General features: G+C 38.8%; 1 protein-coding gene across 1 annotated transcript in view; it reads left to right on the forward strand.

Moving 5' to 3' along the window:
* The window catches only part of LOC138355429 (uncharacterized), a 63,221-nt gene extending 45,919 nt beyond the window's left edge, over positions 1 to 17,302 (forward strand). The window contains exons 2-3 of the mRNA XM_069310321.1: positions 7,815 to 7,998; positions 16,795 to 17,302. Coding sequence (XP_069166422.1) covers positions 7,815 to 7,998; positions 16,795 to 17,302 — 692 coding nt within the window. The remainder of the gene's footprint in view (positions 1 to 7,814; positions 7,999 to 16,794) is intronic.
* Positions 17,303 to 22,132: the final 4,830 nt, after the last annotated feature.

The following is a 22,132-nucleotide window of genomic DNA, read 5'->3' on the forward strand; positions in this document are numbered from 1 at the left end:
AAACTCTTATGAAAAATCATATGAAAATATTATCAAACATAAGAGACAGTTTCGTTTGAAATTCTATATTGTGTTGAGACCTTCTCAATGCTTGCATACCATGAACTGTGCTGATGGACAGAATTGAACTTGATGGACAGAATTCCCCCCCCCCTTTATTGTCTGCAATTTCAACTCTGCTTTCATACTGTTCATTCTCTTGGACTTTGTTGCCCAAAAGATCACTCACATAGCCACATAGTTTCTAGGGATTTCATCTCTTTATCTGTATTCAACAGGAGATGTATGGCATTATAGTTAATCACAGAGCCGATAAATGGCAATATAATTAATCACAGAGCCGATAGATGGCTTTATAATTAATCACAGAGCCGATAAATGGCTTTATAATTAATCACAGAGCCGATAAATGGCAATATAATTAATCACGGAGCCGATAAATGGCTTATAATTAATCACAGAGCCGATAAATGGCTTATAATTAATCACAGAGACGATAAATGGCATTATAATTAATCACAGAGCCGATAAATGGCAATATAATTAATCACAGAGCCGATAAATGGCGCTTTTTTTTTTTTTTTTTTTTTTTTTTTTTTTTTTTTTTTGAGATATATACAAGAGTTGTAACATTCTTGTACAGCCACTAGTACGCGTAGCGTTTCGGGCAGGTCCTTAATCCTATGGTCCCTGGAATACGATCCCCTGCCGCGAAGAATCGTTTTTTCATCCAAGTACACATTTTACTGTTGCGTTAAACAGAGGCTACAGTTAAGGAATTGCGCCCAGTAAATCCTCCCCGGCCAGGATACGAACCCATGACATAGCGCTCGCGGAACGCCAGGCGAGTGTCTTACCACTACACCACGGAGACTGCTTTAGAGACGGAGGCATTATAATTAATCACAGAGCCAATAAATGTCATTATAATTAATCACAGAGCCGATAAATGACATTATAATTAATCACAGAGCCGATAAATGGCATTACAATTAATCACAGAGCCGATAAATGTCATTATAATTAATCACAGAGCCGATAAATGGCTTTATAATTAATCACAGAGCCGATAAATGGAACGTGGATCATCCTAAGAAATCTCAGATCAATACCATGATTGACAATAACGTGGAGACCTAATATTATATCTGTTCTTGAACCTCCTCTTGAGAAAATATAGGTACATTGAGTTCTTAATAGATGCACCTATTCTTAATAGGATCTTATTCTTATAATTGGGGGGTGGTTATAAATAGGAGCTGCCTCGTATGGGCTAGTAGGCCTTCAGCAGTTAACGTTATGCTTATGTTCTTTTATGTTGTTTGATGTCCGCTCGTCTATATGACCCCCAATCGTTTTCCCCCCATCCCTAATCCTTATCCTGATCCTTTCCCAGTGCTATATTGTCGTCGTGACTCGTTGCTGCTTTCTCCTGGTCGTTCTCTTCAACCATTTCGTATATATGACATGGGAATTGTGGTATAACACACACACACACACGGAAAGAGAGCTTGAGTTATCTGTCATATTGTCCAAAGACCTATTGTCCAGAGACCTGTTGTCCAGAGACATTAGGTCCACATTCCACAGACCTCTTGTAAGATCCTTGGTACTCTTGGCTAGATATCATCTTGTAAACAAACATTGCCAGGTAGGAAATGGTCGCTTTTATCAATGATACTGAGATCTGTTAATCAGTTTTATGCACATTGAATGCATTCAAAGGAAGAGAACGCCTCGGTCCCTTTTTTTTGTGTTTCTAACACCATTTTAACAATGCATGTGTTGTTTGATTAGTCAAATAACCCCCACCCCTAATTAATTTTAATAAATCACCTTTCATACGTCGCTCAGCAAGCTGTTCTAATATGATGTCCCTGTTTGCTGGGTAATTGGCTGAAGCGTGATCAATGAGAACTGATTGGGGGTGATGTTTCCATATACGCAAAGAATAGCAAAACAGTGTTGCTAACCAAGACCAGGCAAAAGTCCAAATGTTGGACTTACACCCAAAAAAAGCTAGTTAATAGTTTTCCTTCTAGAAAAAGATGATTCTTGACCAGACCAAACACTAGGAGGTGAAGGGGCGACGACGTTTCGGTCCAGTCCTGGACCATTCTCAAGTCGATTTGAGAAGGGTCCAGGACGGACCGAAACGTCGTCGTCCCTTCAACTTCTTGTGTGTGGTCTGGTCGACATACTTCAGCCACGTTATTGTGACTCGTCGCCTGTACAAAGATGATTCTATTACGGCCAATGCGTTCAAACATCTAACCATAGTTTGAGGAGGGGAACAAGACACTCTTTGTCTAACCGTGCTGTTAAAATCATTTTGAGACTAATCTCGGTAACCAGTAATTAATAACTGATCTCTGTGGGACGTCGCTTGTTCAACCAACCTTCAACCGTCCAAGTGATTGGGCACTATTCCTTTTCTCAGTCCTATCCTAGTTCCCTATCTTCATATCCATTCCGAGGACTACATAGTCGTAATGGATTGGTTATCCTATTTAATACATATCCTATTATCCTATTATCTATTATGCAGACGATGACAACAGGGCTGAAGATATAATGACCGAACCACAGACTTGAAGATGAGGAGACGACGACGTTTCGGTCAGTTATCGACCATTATATCAAGGACCATTATACGGCTTGATAATGGTCCAAAACGGACCGAAACGTCGTCTTTTCTCCATCTTCGGTCGTGTAGTTCGGTTATCTATTGTGATATCTATTATGCAACAAAAAAATCTTGTGTGAGGAACTGTATTGATTTCGTAGTCCACTAATACACGGACAACATACACACACACACACACACACAGACCAAAGAGCCAGAGCTCAACCCCCGCAAGCACAATTAGGTGAGTACAGTCTTCTCTATGGATCATTTAAAACGCAGTAATTTAAGGATTCAGTGTGAAAGTCAGTTTGAGCCCTCAAGAGGATTCGATCCTGTACTCTAGGTACTCCGAAATACACCGTCCTAGATTACTTCAAATTCTTTCTGCTCAGTTTGCAATATTTTGTATTCACTTTGGCGAATAATTCATCAAATTTATGAAATTTTGAATTTCAGCACTAAATTATGTTTAGTTTTTTTTGTGTGTTGTTTAAAAGCTTATTCACTCCAAGTGAATAAAAAAAATTGTATTATTTTTGTCTAGTTTCTGGCAGGGAAAAGTGTAGTGCTACAGGTGTGCTACAGGTGTATTACAGGTGTGGAGTTGTGAGTGTTGTTTGTACACTTCTCTAAATACTGGTATTAAACGTGTTAGTTTTCAGTGGAGTGTCAGCGTTCATGTGTGTAGAGTGACACTGTATTGTAGAGTGAATGGTTTACAAAGATTGTCTGCTGTTTAAGTATGTAGGCAATAGAGTGAGTGAGTGAGTGGTTTACATAGAATGTCAGCAGTTTTTCTTTCAGATTTCATGCAATAAATTAGTTTACACAGAATGTCTACTGCTTCTTTAACACACATGCAGAATTTGCATGTATAGTTTCATTAAAAAAAAACATGCAAAAGAATAAGTGGTTTACAAAGAATGTTTGCAACTTCTTTAGGTATATATGCAACTTAACCTGTTCTTGATGTGTAAGGTTTCCTGAGGTTTTTCATCTCTATTTTATTAAGAATATTTATATCTTAATTAATATCTCTTTCTCACCTAATTCATGTTATGCTGTAGGTTTGATTTGGTAAACATTTATGTTCACCATAATAATTAACTTATTTTCGATCTCGTTCCTAAATTAGTTGTTTAAATACACATTCTGCTTCCTTCCTCATTTAAAAAAAACTTAACGCTGGAGGAGAAACACGCACATATACGAGTTTAAAACATGTGAACATTTAAAAACTTAAGTGAAGAGATGGAACACAACTTGCAAATTCTTGAAACCATTTGGTCAATGACTCAAAGTTTAAATGGGAAATCAACTGACCTTATCAGACATATAGCTTCTTTATCACTGGGTACAGAGTCAACCAGTCCTGGTGTGGGGATGGTTCTGTACACAGAAGTTGTGATGTAACTGGAAGAGCTATTGACAATTGCTGATCTGTTTCTTTTTGAGGGGGGCGGGATAGCTATAATGTTATTTTCATGGATAGAATTAGCTATCCATCACGATGACACAAATGAGAAAACGAAGACTGGCAGATATTATAGGAGATAGTTTGAGTTAGAAACCACAGTAAACTTTCAGAGTTTGAAGATGATAATTAAGTTTCCATACAAAAAATATATATTGATTAATTAGAAGTAGCTACAGTTGATAATTATCTTGCGATACAAAATCTAGACAAATTGCTATTGACTAAATATACTAATTAAATAATCTGAAGATTCTTTAGACGCTTATAATAGTCTTCACACCTCTGGAATGATAAATAAGATATAATGATAATATTTAACACAAACGTTTAAACAAACGTTTTTTAACAAATAGTTTGAACGTTTGTTTAATCTGTTAACATTTCATCAAATCTTACACAGATTCTTAGAGATTGTGATTATATAAAAAAAAAATTGGGGGGCTAATACTGTGTATTGTAAATTTGATTTGATAAAATTGATTTGATTTGAAAAAAGATTTGATAAAGATCTAATAGCTAAAATGTCATCTACTATTTTAGAGGTTCTCTACTCTAGGCATCTACCAATGTAGTCTACTCATTTATTAACTTCTACTATTGAATTCTACTCTCATCTAGGCATTTAATATTCGGGTCTACTCTCTTATAGTAGTACTGTTAAAGTCTACCTTCCTTTAGGCATCTACTATCAAAGTCTACTGTCTTCTCGACAACTACTGTCAAAGTCTACCTTCCTCTAGGCGTCTACCATAAAAGTCTACTCTGTTCGAGTGTGTATACCTAAGTCTACTAGTACTCTTCTCGGCTTCTATTTTAAAAGTCTACTCTCCTCTAGCATCTATATGTGATGTCTACTCTTTTCTTGGCATCTACTATAAAAGTCTACCCTGGTATGACAGTAACAGTAAACACACACACATATATATATATATATATATATATATATATATATATATATATATATATATATATATATATATATATATATATATATATATATATATATTCTTAAGTTAACAAAAAAACAAATATAACAAATAAAACTTAGAACACAGAAACAAGAGCAACAGGGAAAACGATGGAAAAGAAACTATTTACTCCTATGTGTGGTTCAAATTACATTCATTCCTACATATCACGAAAACAATGGCTCTGGTGATATTAAGTTTTTGAACGTAAAAAGGCATCATATTACGTTTTTTTTTGCCATGTATAAAAAAAAATTATTTTTACCTGTTTGCTTTGACGAAGCAGCTATGCAGAGGAAAAAAAAAGAGAACTCACAGATTGATTGTTGAAGTGGTTGCAAAAAATTGTACTTGTTTTACATTATTTAATATTTTCAGTATTATATGGTAGTTCAGTATATATATATATATATATATGTCGTACCTAGTAGCCAGAACGCACTTTTCAGCCTACTATGCAAGGCCCGATTTGCCTAATAAGCCAAGTTTTCCTGAATTAATATATTTTCTCTATTTTTTTTCTTGTGAAATGATAAAGCTACCCATTTCATTATGTATGAGGTCATTTTTTTTATTGGAGTTAAAATTAACGTAGATATATGACCGAACCTAACCAACCCAACCTAACCTAACCTAACCTATCTTTATAGGTTAGGCTAGGTTAGGTAGCCAAAAAAGTTAGGTTAGGTTAGGTTAGGTAGGTTAGGTAGTCGAAAAGCAATTAATTCATGAAATCTTCGCTTATTAGGCAAATTGGGCATTGCATAGTAGGCTGAGAAGTGCGTTCTGGCTACTAGGTACGACATATATATATATATATATATATATATATATATATATATATATATATATATATATATATATATATATATATATATATATATATATATATATATATATATATATATATATATATATATATATATATATATATATATCACCTACCTCTCTACAGCATGCATACTTTTTTCAAGAATAATCTACGACATGAGCAATTTCGATATCCGTATTGCGTATTAAAAATACGCAAATACTGGGGCTTATTTGGACGACTGGTTGATAGACAAATCTTATAGCCTCTGCAACGATATCTATCGTCTAGGAAATTTCAGCTTTTAGAATGACCGAGCTGCTACACACAGCTTGAAAGATTAAATGCAGTTCAAGCTTCATGAACAAGAGATATGTAAACTAATAATAATAATAATAATAATAATAATAATAATAATAATAATAATAATAATAAAATAATAAAATAATTTAATAATATTAAAAAAATATTAATAATCATATTAATTCACCATAAAGTGGACAATTTTATACTTTCAAATAGATACTAAACTATGCAAATCAGTTCAGTAGTTCTAAAAGTTCGAGTTCTTAGTATACGAACCGAGTACTAAGAACCGAATTCTTAGTACTCGGTTCTAAACGGTAGGACATTCTGCAACAGGTCTGCAATTCAATATAAAAAATAACAGAAGATGCTCCGATTACCTCCATTGCTTATGCCATCAAGTGGGCTTTCGAAAAGACATTGAAGACCTTAGATAAAGCTACATAATTATACACACAACCCTCAAACCTGAAAAAATCAGAGAATTGACAGCGTTTCAGACCATCCAGGATCACGGTCAAGTGGTGTGAAGATGGTCCGGGGACCTTATAATGGTCCTTCTTTCAACTGTTTCCAAAGTGACAATAACGTGGCTGAAGAATGTTGACCAGACCACACACACTAGAAGGTGAAGGGACGACGACGTTTCGGTCCGTCCTGGACTATTCTCAAGTCAATTGTAAATCACAATCAAGTCACAATCGACTTGAGAATGGTCCAGGACGGACCGAAACGTCGTCGTCCCTTCACTTTCTAGTGTGTGGTCTGGTCAACATATTTCAGCCACGTTATTGTGACTCCTTGTCTGCATATATAATAATAACTGCAGATTTAATTCGGGAGTCAATACTGGTGCCGAATATCAATAGATGATAAGAAACTAGAAATTACTGTAGAAGAAACTTTAATTGACATGACAAAAATTATCTTTAACACTTGGAGAAACTCCTGAAGTAGTACTGAATAGAGAAGGCATGAATTCGTATATACGTATACGTATATACGAATACCAGTATAATATGTGTAGAGTATACACCTACACTTTGAACTACACATGTATTTTGCACTCCCTTCCCCTCCCCCCCCCTTCACATCATTATAATCCACCAGTATACTCTCCATACACTTATACATGCCACTCAACACTCTTACGCCCTCATGCATACACAACTCATGAATACACAACCTTTACATACTCATACATACTACTGTGCACTCGCATACACATCCCTATACACACTCATATTGTACAATACACGTTACACTCAAACATACACCTGTATAACATACAGGAAAACACAACATACAGATTGCTAGTTACCCAACATACACACACACTCTCATACACGACACAAAACACCCATATATCTTTACACATCACCGAAACACCACTACACATCCATACACACCACTACACTATACACTTTCCCTCTACACAGAGGTAAAATGGAGTATATATACCTCTATACACCCATACATACCAATACACACCATTTTGTTGTGGTGTGGGGGGAGTGTGTGGTGGTGTGGTGAAGTAGTAGAGCATGCAATATATACTATTAATCTACTACTATTAATTAATCTACTAACAATCTTCTAGTCAATTGCTATTCTATTGCACAGTTGCATCTCTGCTGCAGAGAATCCGTACACAGCACAGAGGAGACAGCAGACAACTGACTCAGGGGTCACAGAAGGGGATTGGAATCCTCACTATCATGCCAGAAGAGGAGGAGGAGAAGAAGGTAGAGGAGAAGAAGGTAGAGGAGGACAGTAGAAAGAAACAGCCTGTAGTGTGTGTGTTTGTGTAAGTCTTCTCCTCTAACAGATACGTCATTAACAGGGCAACAGAGACTGCAAACGGTGTTGCATGACCTGGGTTTTGACCTCCTCTGTCCCCTCACTCTCGCAATCTTCTTGACCTTTGCAATAGGGAGATTTTTTTTTTTTTTTTGCCACTTTGCCTCCATGCAACTGGTGCCGCTATCCCTCTGATATCAACTTCATTTTCACTTACCTTCGTGCATACTATGTATTTTTTTATTTATTCTCTCTCTCTCTCTCTCTCTCTCTCTCTCTCTCTCTCTCTCTCTCTCTCTCTCTCTCTCTCTCTCTCTCTCTCTCTCTCTCTCTCTCTCTCTTTCTCTCTCTCTCTCTCTCTCTCTCTCTCTCTCTCTCTCTCTCTCTCTCTCTCTCTCTCTCTCTCTCTCTCTCTCTCTCTCTCTTCTCTCTCTCTCTCTCTCTCTCTCTCTCTCTCTCTCTCTCTCTCTCTCTCTCTCTCTCTCTCTCTCTCTCTCTCTCTCTCTCTCTCTTCTCTCTCTCTCTCTCTCTCTCTCTCTCTCTCTCTCTCTCTCTCTCTCTCTCTCTCTCTCTCTCTCTCTCTCTCTCTCTCTCTCTCTTTCTCTCTCTCTCTCTCTCTCTCTCTCTCTCTCTCTCTCTCTCTCTCTCTCTCTCTCTCTCTCTCTCTCTCTCTCTCTCTCTCACACTCTCCCTCTCTGTTAGCCAACTATTCGTATTTTATATTTTTGTTTTTTTGCAAGTCTATATTCCTTGTCACCTAGTAACTGGTTCACGGTACGGTGATTTTTAACAAATAACTGTTAACTTTTTTGTTGAGGTGGTTAGTGGAACACCTTCAGCGCTTCTACTAACTTGTCAAAATCCTTTTTTTTTCAGTTTTCACTGTTTATTTTATTTATTTTTGCTTTTGTTTATACTTCTGGTATACAGGACTCGGGGGGGGGAGGGGGAATATTAAGGCTGGGTTGGTTTGTCTGTGTGTATGGTATACAGAGGGTGTATGGTATACAGACGGAAATAATACACAATTAATCATAATAATATGGTTGATAATACGACACGCAAACCACAAAAAACATGAAAAACTTGAAGTTTCTTATTCATGCTGAAAAAAAACATGAAGTTTCGGTCGATTGTGACTTGAGAATGGTCCAGGACGGACCGAAACGTCGTCGTCGTCCCTTCACTTTCTAGTGTGTGGTTTGGTCAACATATTTCAGCCACGTTATTGTGACTCCTCGTCTGCATGAAGTTTCGGTCCATCTTGGACCACAATCAGGGGCCTGGACGGTCCAGAACGGACCGAAACGTCGTTAATGATTTTATTTTCAGATGTGTGGGTTGGGTTATCTGACGAAAAAGATATATTTTAGCTTTCTATATTTGGTCAAAATCAGGTGCTGTAACCACTTTAGTTATTCAGCTGTTCAAAAAAGACATTCTTCCCATCACTGTAATTCGTAAAGATATTACAATATTCTTGATATTCTTGAATATGTGCACATTTGTGTGCTAATCTACATATACTAAGAACCTAGATTTGCTTGCATGAGAATGAGAATGCATCATGCAAGTGGTGTTTATCATGTAATCACTCGCTTTTCTCCTATTTCTTATATTTACTTTTGAAACTTTGTAATGATTCTGCTTCAAATAGCTTTATCTGCAACACGTTTCGTGAATATTCCGATCTTGTGGGGATAAAATCATTCGTGATATCTCTAAGGCTTTTTGTGTGTTTCTAGTTTTCATTCAAGTTCGTTCTATTGTTTCTCTTTCTGGGCATTGTGTCGTTTCAGTCTTTTTTGTTCTTAAGACTTTTGTGTGCTGTGTCGTGTATATCTTGTTCTCCTTTTCCTCAGTTCGTGATACATATCTCTGAATAATTTTTTGCTATTTAGTTTTTCATTTTATTTTTGGTGGGCCCGCAGGGACTGAATGCTCCAAGACGGTTAAACATGAAGATTGCATATTGAATTTTGAAGTTTTTATGGTAGTAAAGTTCCTGAAGTCTATCTGGAAAATTGCCTGTCATATGCATTTGACACACGTAGTATGATACTTTGCTTCTTACAGAGCCTTTGTTCGATCCTCGATGGCCCATTAAGTGGCTGGGCAACCGTTCCTTCACACCCCTTTCTCATATAGACTTACTGGCTTAGCATTTTCTCCTCATTATTGCCCCTGCCTTACTAGGAGCGTTCAGTCCTAGGTTTTAAGTTGCTTCCTAAGATCTCTATCTTTCTCATATTGAGAAAGTTGCTTTCCCATGATTACTTCTCTTGGAGTAGTTTCAAATCTTTTCCTATTAGCATTTTTTTCTGTATTTGGGAACGTTGAGGCACAGTAGCTATTCTTCAGACCCTCTCTGAAGCGTGACTAGATCCTCTTGCAGCGTTGTGCAATGTTTTCTACGTATCTTTCGTGTGTATGAATTAGTGTGTATTCGTGTGAACACGACATGCTGTAACACCTCACCCCTTGCGATCGTCATGTTAACTAAACGAAAGTCTACGAACCTGAGAAATCCATTTCTGATCCTTGTGTCTCAAATGCATGCTGATGCTGTCGGAAATTTCCCTCTGGAAGTCGAGAATAATCAAGGCAATCTTCCTCCTCCACTTAAATCATTCTCTCTCTCTCCCTCTCTCTCTCTCTCCCTTCTCTCTCTCTCTCTCTCTCTCTCTCTCTCTCTCCCTTCTCTCTCTCTCTTCAGTATAGTCAGTTAACTCTTGAGAACATCCATTCTCCTGCCTCTCCTTGTCTCCCAGGACAATACCCTTTACTCTCACCCCATGAGAGTAATCCATCACGTGTCCTTAAGAGCAGATTTTGGGACTAAGACAGGCAAACAGCTTCCTAGGGTGGGTTAAAAATAATAATTTTTTTAATGACAACCAGTTTGATAGCAGCCAAGGAACCCACTTGCTACACACCTGTGCTGAGTATACCTGCAGGTATTTATACCTGCTAGTATCACAGTATACCTGCAGGTATATTAACCCCCGGTGTCATCATATTTAATTCAGTTATACACACATTGTAGAACAGGTGATAATATGGCTTTCTATGTGGTTATTTTTCCCCTTATTCATTGTGCATTTTTTTATTTTATTTTAAGGTATCTTCGTTTCTATAAGTTCCTAAGGTATACTCTGACATTAGGCAGCTTTGTGTATGCTGTAGAGAGTATATTGTGTATGCTATTGTGTTCCTCAGGTCAGAGTCTATTTTTATATACTTCTCTCAAGATCCTTCTCTTTCTAGTGTACCTCACTACTCTCCTGAACGGAAGCAATCTTGCATATGTTTGTACTTTCGCTTAATGTATTGCTGTATTAATGTATTGCATTAATACTTTGCTGTTTTAATGTATTTGTTGTGTCGTGTATTGGTATATTAATGAATTGATGCATTCCCAGTTTGCCAAGTTAATGTATTTGCTGTATCACTTCACAGGGCGTTAAATACATCATTGTATTGAATTTGTGACTTTGTATTTAGCATACAACATTGTGGTATTAATTTAATAATGTATTACTACACAGCTGAGTTACTATGATGCTGTGTCACTGTAGTGCTATATCAAATGACTGTAGTGCTGTTTGTTTCACTGTAGTGTTGTATGTATCACTGCAGTGCTGTCTGTATCACTGTAACGATGCCTTTAATACAGTAGTTTTGTACCCTGGGAGCAGAGCAAGGATCATGCCATGTAACAGTGAGATAGATCCTGTATATTATGTATATTAATACAGTATATTATGTATTGAATACAGGCATCTTGTAGTTATATATAAAGACCAGGAATTCAATTACAGTTAATCAGAATTTTAATATCGTGCTGAACTTAAGAGAATTAATAATATAAATATCCCTTGCATATGAAGGCAAAATAAGGCCTTTTGAAGCTATTGGAACAAATTAATAATAGTTTCAATATTAAACTATGAGTACTAGTTTAGTACCATGAGAATAAGTACTAAAATAAGGGGGATGGGTACCACAAGATACAGTGTTTGTAGCTCAAGGTAGGATACCTTGATGATGTAATTAGGTAATTAGATATATTATATACACATATTGTGGTATATCATATATTATGGTATATTATATATATTGGTATATTATATATTATGGTATGTATTATATACCATATTAACACGTGGGTATAAAATATTTGCAGCTGTTAAATCATAACTTGATTTACAATATTTGTTATAAAGACTTTACTGTACAGTAAATGAATGAGAATAACTGATGCTGCTTTTGATCAACCAGCCTATGAAGGAGGGAGGAAGAGGGGAGAATAGTTAATGTATGAGGCTCGTCGAAGGAGGACGGCTTCCACAGTTCGATATCTTACTTTTAAGATGTCTCGAGAAAGTTGCCCGAAAGACTAGATTCCCTTTAAAAAAAATGTTATTGGAAAAATGAAAAAAAAAATGTGTGATCAATTTCCTCAACCAGATCCTCGTAGAGATCAATATGAGCAATCGAATCCCTTCAATCAAGATCAATCAATTCCTCCAAAACGTTGTTATTAACGGAAGCCGTAAATGCATGGAAATAACTTATAATCCACTTTAAATTCCACACCTCCTTGAGGTTATCTTGAGGTGGTTCCGGGGCTTAGCGTCCCCGCGGCCCGGTCGTCGACCAGGCCTCCCTAGTCGACCTCAGGCATATCTGGAGAATGTCTAGCTTATTTTGCAATGTAGAGTGCTGTTGCATTAATGAATTTGACAAATGTTGTGCATTAGAGTCGTCTTGCAAGTCAGTGTATCAACAGTCAATAATAATAACATCAGCATCAGCCCATTGAAATGAGTTGTTGAGAAATTTATGACGAGTAAATATATCTACAAGATAGCCAAGATGAGTAACTCACGTCGAAACACTTTGCATTGCTGTATTAATGTATTGTATTAATATTTTGCTGTTTTGTGTATTGGTATGTTAATGTATTGATGCATTAATACATCAATACATCAAGCAGAAGCTTGAAAGCTCCTACTCTATATCTTTCCGTTACATGGAAGATTTCATCTCACATTTGCTCCCTCGTGATCAGAATCTTGCTCCCTACACTAAATTTCATTACTTTACATTTACTTGAGTTAAACTCAAGTAGCCATTTGTTAGATAGACCCTTCTTTTAGTTTGTCCAGGTCATCTTGTAGCCTCTTGCGGTCTTCCTGTGTCTTAATCCTCCTCATTATTTCTTGGCGTCATCAGGAAACATTGAGAGGAATGAGTCTATTCCCTCTGGGAGATCATTTACGTATATGAGAAATAGAATAGATCGGTGAACTGTGGAACCCCTTTACAGTAACTCGCTGTCTTCTGTTGCTTAGGTACTCCCTTATCCACTGGAAAACATCCCCTGTTATTCCTGCCTGCTTCTCCAATATATAAACTAGTCACTTATGGGGTAATTGTAATCCTAAACATGCAGTTTATATAAATTTATATTATACTGAATTTTTTTGTTTCGCCTGGTCATAGAATTCTATTAAACCTGTGAGGTAAGAGTCATCATTGAAGCAATGCTGATGGTGTGTTACAAAGTTCCTTCTTTCCAGATGTTCTACTAGTTTTTCTCTCAATCATCTCCATCACCTTGCCTAGTATGCATGTTAGGGATGCTGGCCTTCAGTTCTGTGCATCCTGTCTGTAAATTGGAACTACATTAGCTGTCTTCCAACTTTCTGGTAGTTCTCCTGTTTCCAGTGAGCAATTGTGCACAACACAGTGGCAAGCACAATGCTTCTGTCTCCTTTTTTAATATCCACGATGAGGTTCTGGCTATACCAATTGCCTTGTTCACGTCCAGTTCCTGCAAATGCTTCCTTACCTCATCACTGGTAATTTCAAATTCGTCATTGATGCTGGTTTAACGTCTCTCTCTCTCTCTCTCTCTCTCTCTCTCTCTCTCTCTCTCTCTCTCTCTCTCTCTCTCTCTCTCTCTCTCTCTCTCTCTCTCTCAGTTCAAGCACTTTTTTTTATTAAGCTCTTCACACCCCTCGTTATCATTTTCAGTGAACCTGTCCTCCTCTTTTCTCAGTTTCATTTCCTGTTCCTTAACTGTTGTCTTCCTACTGACGTGGATGTGAAGCAGTTTGGGTTTGGTTTTAACTTTATTTATTATCTCGTTTTCATACAGTTTCTTCCCCCTTGTTTTCTTACACTTTGGTACTCGTTTCTGGCTCTGCTATCTTCCTCTGATCTCTGGTGTTCTGTTTTCCTGTAGTTTATCCATCTCCCCTTGTACTTAGTTGCTATGCCTCCTTGCATCCCGGATTAAACTATTGGTTCCTCCTTTGCATTTCATCTTCTTTTTCCTTTCAGACCAGAACAAACTTTTTTACTGCTTCTTGACACTTCTGGGTGTCATGTCACGTCTTGAACAGCCTTTTTTTTCTTGAGTTCTGGTTCCCATGTCATTTCTATTAGTAGTTTTTATTGTCCCGAAATTTCACTTAGGGTATGGTAGCCTTTTCTTCTCTGGTCCTTGTCTTTGTAAGTGGAACTTCCACCAGATTCTCAGACGTCAATATACTGTGATCCTCATTCCCACTGGGGGATTCGAAATAGACTTTTCTTATGTCTGTCGTGTTCAGAGTGAATATCAGGTCAAGTCTCGCTGGTTCGCCATTATCTCTCATTCTTGTGGATTCCCCTGATATGTTTTGGTTTAAAAAGTTTCTTGTTGTCACATCAAATAGTTTATCTATCCATATTGCTGTGCCCCAATGCGGTTCTTTGAGTGATTTCTTGAGGTTATCTTGAGGTTATCTTGAGATGATTTCGGGGCTTTAGTGTCCCCGCGGCCCGGTCCTAGACCAGGCCTCCACCCCCAGGAAGCAGCCCGTGACAGCTGACTAACTCACAGGTACCTATTTACTGCTAGGTAACAGGGGCATTCAGGGTGAAAGAAACTTTGCCCATTTGTTTCTGCCTCGTGCGGGAATCGAACCCGCGCCACAGAATTACGAGTCCTGCGCGCTATCCACCAGGCTACGAGGCCCCTTTTATTTTAATTAAATTTATTTTAATTATTAAGTTGGTTATCAAATATTTAGTCCTTAAGTAGAGTATAGTATATGTATATATTTTAAATAGATTTTGAGCATATTAAGATTACTTTACAATCCTTGATAATCACAAAGAGAGTTCATTGTTCCATTCATAACCTAAGAAATGAACTTCAATATTAAATTATCTTAACAATTAAAAGATTGACTGAAAAACAAAAAAATCTTCTACATGCTGATGATCGTGAAGGATGCAAAATTACTGAAAGGAATTTGCGTGGGAATGGACTGTATAATGCCATAGAATGTCTTGAGAAAACTCCAGTGATGGTCTAAAAGATGGCTACTCAAGTTCAACCCAAGAAAATGTTAGGTAATGAAATTAGTAACGTAAGACCCTAATTGCCTGCACTTAATTACAACTCCTTGAAGAATACATAATGTGAAGTCTGTCCTTGGCTATCACTAACGATTCCTAGTTTAGCATATATATGTAAGCCTAGTTTAGCACATATATGTAAGCCTAGTTTAGCACATATATGTAAGCCTAGTTTAGCACATATATGTACTAAAATAGATCTAAGAAGGTGCATATTAGGCCTAAGAGAGATTCTAGACCGTGTATAAATGTATAAATGGCTGGTGCCCGCAGCTATGAATTACAAAAAATAAAACTTGAGAAATCTTTAAGATAGGCCTATCACAAGACTGGTTCTGAAGCTTATGAATTAACTAGTAGTGATACAAGCACTTGTTAGCTCTACTGTAGTACCAATAATAGTAGTAGTAACGATGGTGGTAGTTATAATAGGGGGTAGAAGGGGTAGTTAAGAGTTAGTAATAGCAAGAATAGTAGTAATTATGACAGCAGTAGATATTAAATGAATTGATTACCTTTTAATATTCATTTTTACATAAATAATGCTCTATGCAACATAGATCTTAAAAGTGAAATTGCGAGGCTTATACAGAGACAGAACCATATTGCTTGACAATCAAACTTTTTATCATATAAATTCATTATACATAGTACATAACTGAAGGAAATTAAAAACAGATATTCACTTCAGCATTATTTACAGGTCTACCTTTCATCAGAATTCATTTACTAGTAGTAAATGTTACCAGTAGTAAATAGGTACCTGGGAGTTAGTCAGCTGTCACGGGCTGCTTCCTGGGGGTGGAGGCCTGGTCGAGGACCGGGCCGCGGGGACACTAAAGCCCCAAAATCATCTCAAGATAACCTCAAGATAACTATTCTACTACAATTGAAAAGCTTTATTATATAGTAGAGCTTTTCAATTGCTCTACTATAAACCATCTCTTTATAACTGTGATTCCTTAACAGTGCCAAGTATCCCTTTTTATTTACTTCTCTTATTGTATCATACATACATCTGCTGTATCAAGAGATACATCGTTTGTTCGTAATTGTGTATTTTTTCTACATATTGCTGTTTCAGGCAAGCGATAGAATGGTGATTAGGATACAAGATCATTAGTCGGATTGTGAACTATTTCTTCACATGGACATCATCAGGTCAGACAGCAGGATGCAATGAATGTAAAGGTTTCGGGGCACAATGAACCCGTGGCCCGGTCCTCGACCAGGCCTGCTGGTGACCTAAAATATGTCTTGAACGTTGGCAGCTAAATTGTGTTTTAGGAGGAAACACAATTTAGCTGCCAAAGGTTTTTTCATTTTATTGTTATACTTCACAACTAAACAAGGCGAGACGCTGTTAAATATATGTTCTCTGATCCAGGTATCAGGATGACCAAATTAACCGTCTAATGGATATAAGAACATCATCCTATAATGTTCACAAGGATCTGAGAACATCCTATAATGTTCACAGAGATCTGAGAACATCCTACAATGTTCACAGGGATCTAAGAACATCCTCCGATGTTCACAGGGATCTGAGAACATCCTACAATGTTCACAGGGATCTAAGAACATCCTCCGATGTTCACAGAGATCTGAGAACATCCTACAATGTTCACAGGGATCTGAAAACATCCTACAATGTTCACAGGGATCTAAGAACATCCTACAATGTTTACAGAGATCTGAGAACATCCTACAATGTTCACAGAGATCTGAGAACATCCTACAATGTTCACAGGGATCTGAAAACATCCTACAATGTTCACAGGGATCTAAGAACATCCTACAATGTTCACAGGGATCTGAGAACATCCTACAATGTTCACAGAGATCTGAGAACATCCTACAATGTTCACAGGGATCTGAAAACATCCTACATATGATCAGAAGATATACGGTATATTTAACATAAATCAAGATCTGAAACAAACGCGTCTAGTGAGTTAAAATATGACTGGAACAATCTGTTCACCAGTTGATTGACAGTTGAGAGGCGGGACCAAGGAGCCAGAGCTCAACCCCCGCAAGCTCAACTAGGTGAGTATAACTAGGCGAGTACACACACACACACACACACACACACACACACACACACACAAACTAGCATGTTTGTGTGTTTGTGGTCGTTTGTCTAACAATTGTGTTTAGCAAATTGTGCTTAACGAGAAGCGGGAGTTAGCTCCTGAGCCCCACCTCATTGCTAGTGTACCTTAGAGCCCCTATATACACCTGTATACTCTCATACACACATACATACTGCTCCTAATGGCTCATGAAGCTGTGAATGGTGGGTGTGGTTCATGGTTATTCACTTTGTCACTCACTCTTGCCTAACAACCATATGTACCAGGCTGTTTGTGCAGGCTTGTATGTGATTAAGGCAGCGTATGGGATGCTCTCGGACGCAGGTTCGAATCCTCGTCACGGCTCTTGTGGATTTGTTCAGGCTTGTATGTGCTTTGTCATGTCTCAGTGTACTTATCTAAATGTGCTTTTTAATGGCGGGAGGGTGTTGAGCTTTGGCTCTTTGGTCCCGCCTCTCAACTGTGGGGGGCAGCCGTAGCAACAGAGGATGGAATTCACTGTGAGAGTGAATGTTGATATGCTCCTGTAAACATGCAAATTGGATGTTTAGGTGTGATGGTGCGTGGTTGTAAGGGTGTTTTGGATGATATAGTTGGAGGGGCCTGGGTGATGTATGGTGCGGTGGGGTGCTCGTGGAGGCATTTAATAGTTTAGGTGTGAGTTGTGGGGGTGTGGGTGTGGTGTAGGATAGTGAAGGGGTGGATGGGGAAGGTTAGGTTACCTGGTTGATACCTGGTTGATGGGGTTGTGGGGGTGTGGGTGTGGTGTAGGATAGTGAAGGGGTGGATGGGGAAGGTTAGGTTACCTGGTTGATACCTGGTTGATGGGGATCTGGGAATTCTTCTACTCCCCAAGCCCGGCTCGAGGCCAGATTTGACTTGTGAGACACACACAGAGATCACACTAACGTGATGCATCAAGTGAACAAATCCACAAGGGATTACCCTGTCGTAGCTCAGTCGATTAAGGCAGTGTCTGGGATGCTCCCGGACGCAGGTTCGAATCCTCGTCACGGCCCTTGTGGATTTGTTCATTTGACTTGTGAGAGTTTGTCTCCACTAGGCTGATGCTTGGAGCGGACCCCCGCAGGCCCACATACCCACCACAGACCGGTTGGTCCGGCACTCCTTGAAGGAAACACTCTAGTTTCCTCTTGAAGATGTCCACGGTTGTTCCTGTAATATTTCTGATGCTCGCTAGTTCGGTGCATGGGCGCTGTTACCTCCTACATTCTCCTCTCTGACAATTTTTCCTCATTAGTGTGGCTCATCTTCTGCTAACATCGACATGCAAGAATCAACTCCTGCAGGGGGGGAAAACCGTCAAGCCATTACGACTATTTAGCACTGGAAAGGGATCAGGATAAGGATCTGGGATAGGACGTGGGGAAAGGAATAGTGCCCAACCACTTGGTGTACAGTCGGGCCCAACTCATTTTACATAAATGAGAAATAATACTGGTACCAGCACCGATGACTGAGATACTCTTCTGTCTATTAGTTGATTCTTTACTAATTGTCCATTAGGTCATTCTTTACCCATGTTTATTAGGGGTTTTTCGCTTTCTCCCGCCTATCTCTTCAGCTTCTGAAGTAGTCTCCTGTAAGGTACTGTATCAATGGCTCTTTGGCAGTCCTGGAATATGCCATCTGCCCAACCTGCTCTGTCCTGCCTCATTTTCCTTAGTTTATCATAGAACTCCTGGAGGCTTGACTTGCACGATTTTCCTTCCCTAAAGATATGTTAATATTTGTTTATTTACCATGGGGAGCCGGTCGGCCGAGCGGACAGCACGCTGGACTTGTGATCCTGTGGTCCTGGGTTCGATCCCAGGCGCCGGCGAGAAGCAATGGGCAGAGTTTCCTTCACCCTATGCCCCTGTTACCTAGCAGTAAAATAGGTACCTGGGTGTTAGTCAACTGTCACGGGCTGCTTCCTGGGGGTATAGGCCTGGTCGAGGACCGGGCCGCGGGGACACTAAAGCCCCGAAATCATCTCAAGATAACCTCAAGATAGCATTGGGAGCTAGTTGCTCAGGCTCAGTTGTGAACACTCCATGGTAATTGGCAAATGAATTCCTTGCAAATATCGTTGTAAAATCCTGTATTTTAATTTTAATTTTATGTAAAATCCTCTTTTTCGCAACCATTTGGTCGTTCATGGTAATTTTTTCTTATACGACTACCTTGAGGTGTTTACCTTGAGGTGCTTCCGGGGCTTAGCGTCCCCGCGGCCCGGTCGTCGACCAGACTATCTACGAGTTTTTAGTTATCTTTGCCTTAGAAGAAATATAAATTTTCATAGTTTCTTATCGGTTTCTTCTCGTAGTCATGTATTCGTTCTTAGCTTTATTGCATCTTTTTCTTTATTATTGTTTCTTTTAAACTCTGTATTTCTTCCTCTCCCTTCTTCTTCTTTTTATTGATTTGCCTTATTGATAATATTTTTCTCTCAACCGAACACGTGCATTCACCAACAGCCTCATTAATCATACACAAACACCTGCCAAGAAACTCATCACTTTATTACACCTGTTATCACAAGGCTCGTCCTGAGTAGTAACAAACTCATTGATGAGTAATGGCTAATTTATGAGGGCGCGTGATATTTAAGAGCTAAGTGCCTCAAGACGCAATGAGTTAAGTGTTCGGGGAAATCATGTGAGTATGTGAGAGTTTGAGAGAGAGTGTGTGAGTGTGTGTGAGAGCTTGGGAGAGAGTGTGTGAGTGTGTGAGAGAGTTTGGGAGAGAGTGTGTGAGTGTGTGAGAGCTTGGGAGAGAGTGTGTGAGTGTGTGAGAGAGCTTGGGAGAGAGTGTGTGAGTGTGTGAGAGCTTGGGAGAGAGTGCTTGAGTGTGTGTGAGAATTTGAGAGAGTGTGTTAGTGTTTGTGAGAGCTTGGGAGAGAGTGCGTGAGTGTGTGAGAGCTTGAGAGTGTGTGAGAGCTTCAGAGTGTGTGAGTGTGTGTGAGAGCTTGAGAGAGAGTGTGTGAGTGTGTGTGAGAGCTTTAGAGAGTGCGTGAGTGTGTGAAAGCTTGGAAGAGAGTGCGTGAGTGTGTGAGAGCTTGAGAGAGAGTGTGTGAGTGTGTGTGAGAGTTTGAGAAAGAGTGTGTGAGGGCTTGAGAGAGAGTGCGTGAGTGTGTGAGAGCTGGAGAGAGTGTGTGAGTGTGTGTGAGAGCTTTAGAGAGTGTGTGAGTGTGTGAGAGCTTGGGAGAGAGAGTGTGTGAGTGTGTGAGAGCTGGAGAGAGTGCGTGAGTGTGTGTGAGAGCTTGAAAGAGTGTATGAGTGTGTGAGAGCTCGGGAGAGAGCTCTAGAGAGCATGTGAGTGAAAACTCTCAAAACCACGAAGATGTCCAAAACGTGTAGAAGAAGAATAAGACCGCCAGGGAATATGAGTCAAAACATAAGGAAACATAAAACAGTATGAGTGTAAGTGTGCATGAGTGCATGAGAAAAAAGTGTGAGAGAGACAGAGAGAGAGAAATAAGCGTGAGGAAGCATGAGAACGTGCCTAAAAGGGTGAAAAAAAAAACTAGCTCAAGCCAGTTTTTTAATGCATTAATGAGAGTGCCTCATTTCCCCCCCCCCCCCCCCCACCCCCCGGTCGGTGTTTACTGCAACGTATTATGATAAATATTAAATTGCCGAGAGCGCCAGTGCCAGTGCCATGAGAGGACCTCGCACCGGCCAATCACAAGCCAGGAATACGCTAGTCAATACAACTTGCTCTTGCCGGGTCGGAAACTAATATAAACACAATTGAATTACCACAAAACAGTGTTTAACAAAATTTTATATTTTTTATGACTAGCGAAACGCCTCAGTGTGGTACGAGGGGGGGAGGGGGGGGGGATGAAGGGGGGGGTGGGGTGGGGGAGGGGATAGAGAGGATGGAGAGAAGAGGTACAGGATAGAGGTAGACTGATGGGAGGGGGGAGTAGGGGGAAGAGGTGGAAATAGATGGATAGATAGAGGCTTAAGACATTACAAAATATACTCGTGTTCGTGATATATCACGATATATATATCATATTAACGTCATATATCAGTGAGAAAATCAGTAGGATTCAAACCTATGCTTTGGGTACTCCCTCAATATACTCATAATTATTAGTCTTAATATATATATATATATATATATATATATATATATATATATATATTAAAACCGAGAATTAAACTAATTGAGGAAACTTAATATTTGCATATAAAACACCTAATCACATCTATATACCAAACCACATGCATAATATATTCCCTGACTTATAATGTATTCCCCTTTGCCTATGAACGCATGAGATTTAAAAAATATATATATTTAAAAAATTATACATAACATAGAAAGCCATTGGGAGCTCAGTTCATATGAGACCTTTTTCTTTTTTCTTTTTTTAAGTACATAATAATTTTAATTTTCATTACGAATGCATCACAGGGAAATGAAACCCCTGCATTTAGGTATTCTCTAATGAAGAGTTGTCAGAATCATCTATGGGGATTACACACACACACACACACACACACACACACACACACACACACACACACACACACACACACACACACACACACTGTTGTTGATTGACGGTTGAGAGGCGGGACCAAAGAGCCAGAGCTCAACCCCCGCAAGCAC

The sequence above is a fragment of the Procambarus clarkii genome, chromosome 67 (genome assembly GCF_040958095.1).
Source record: "Procambarus clarkii isolate CNS0578487 chromosome 67, FALCON_Pclarkii_2.0, whole genome shotgun sequence".
NCBI classification, from domain to species: domain Eukaryota; kingdom Metazoa; phylum Arthropoda; class Malacostraca; order Decapoda; family Cambaridae; genus Procambarus; species Procambarus clarkii.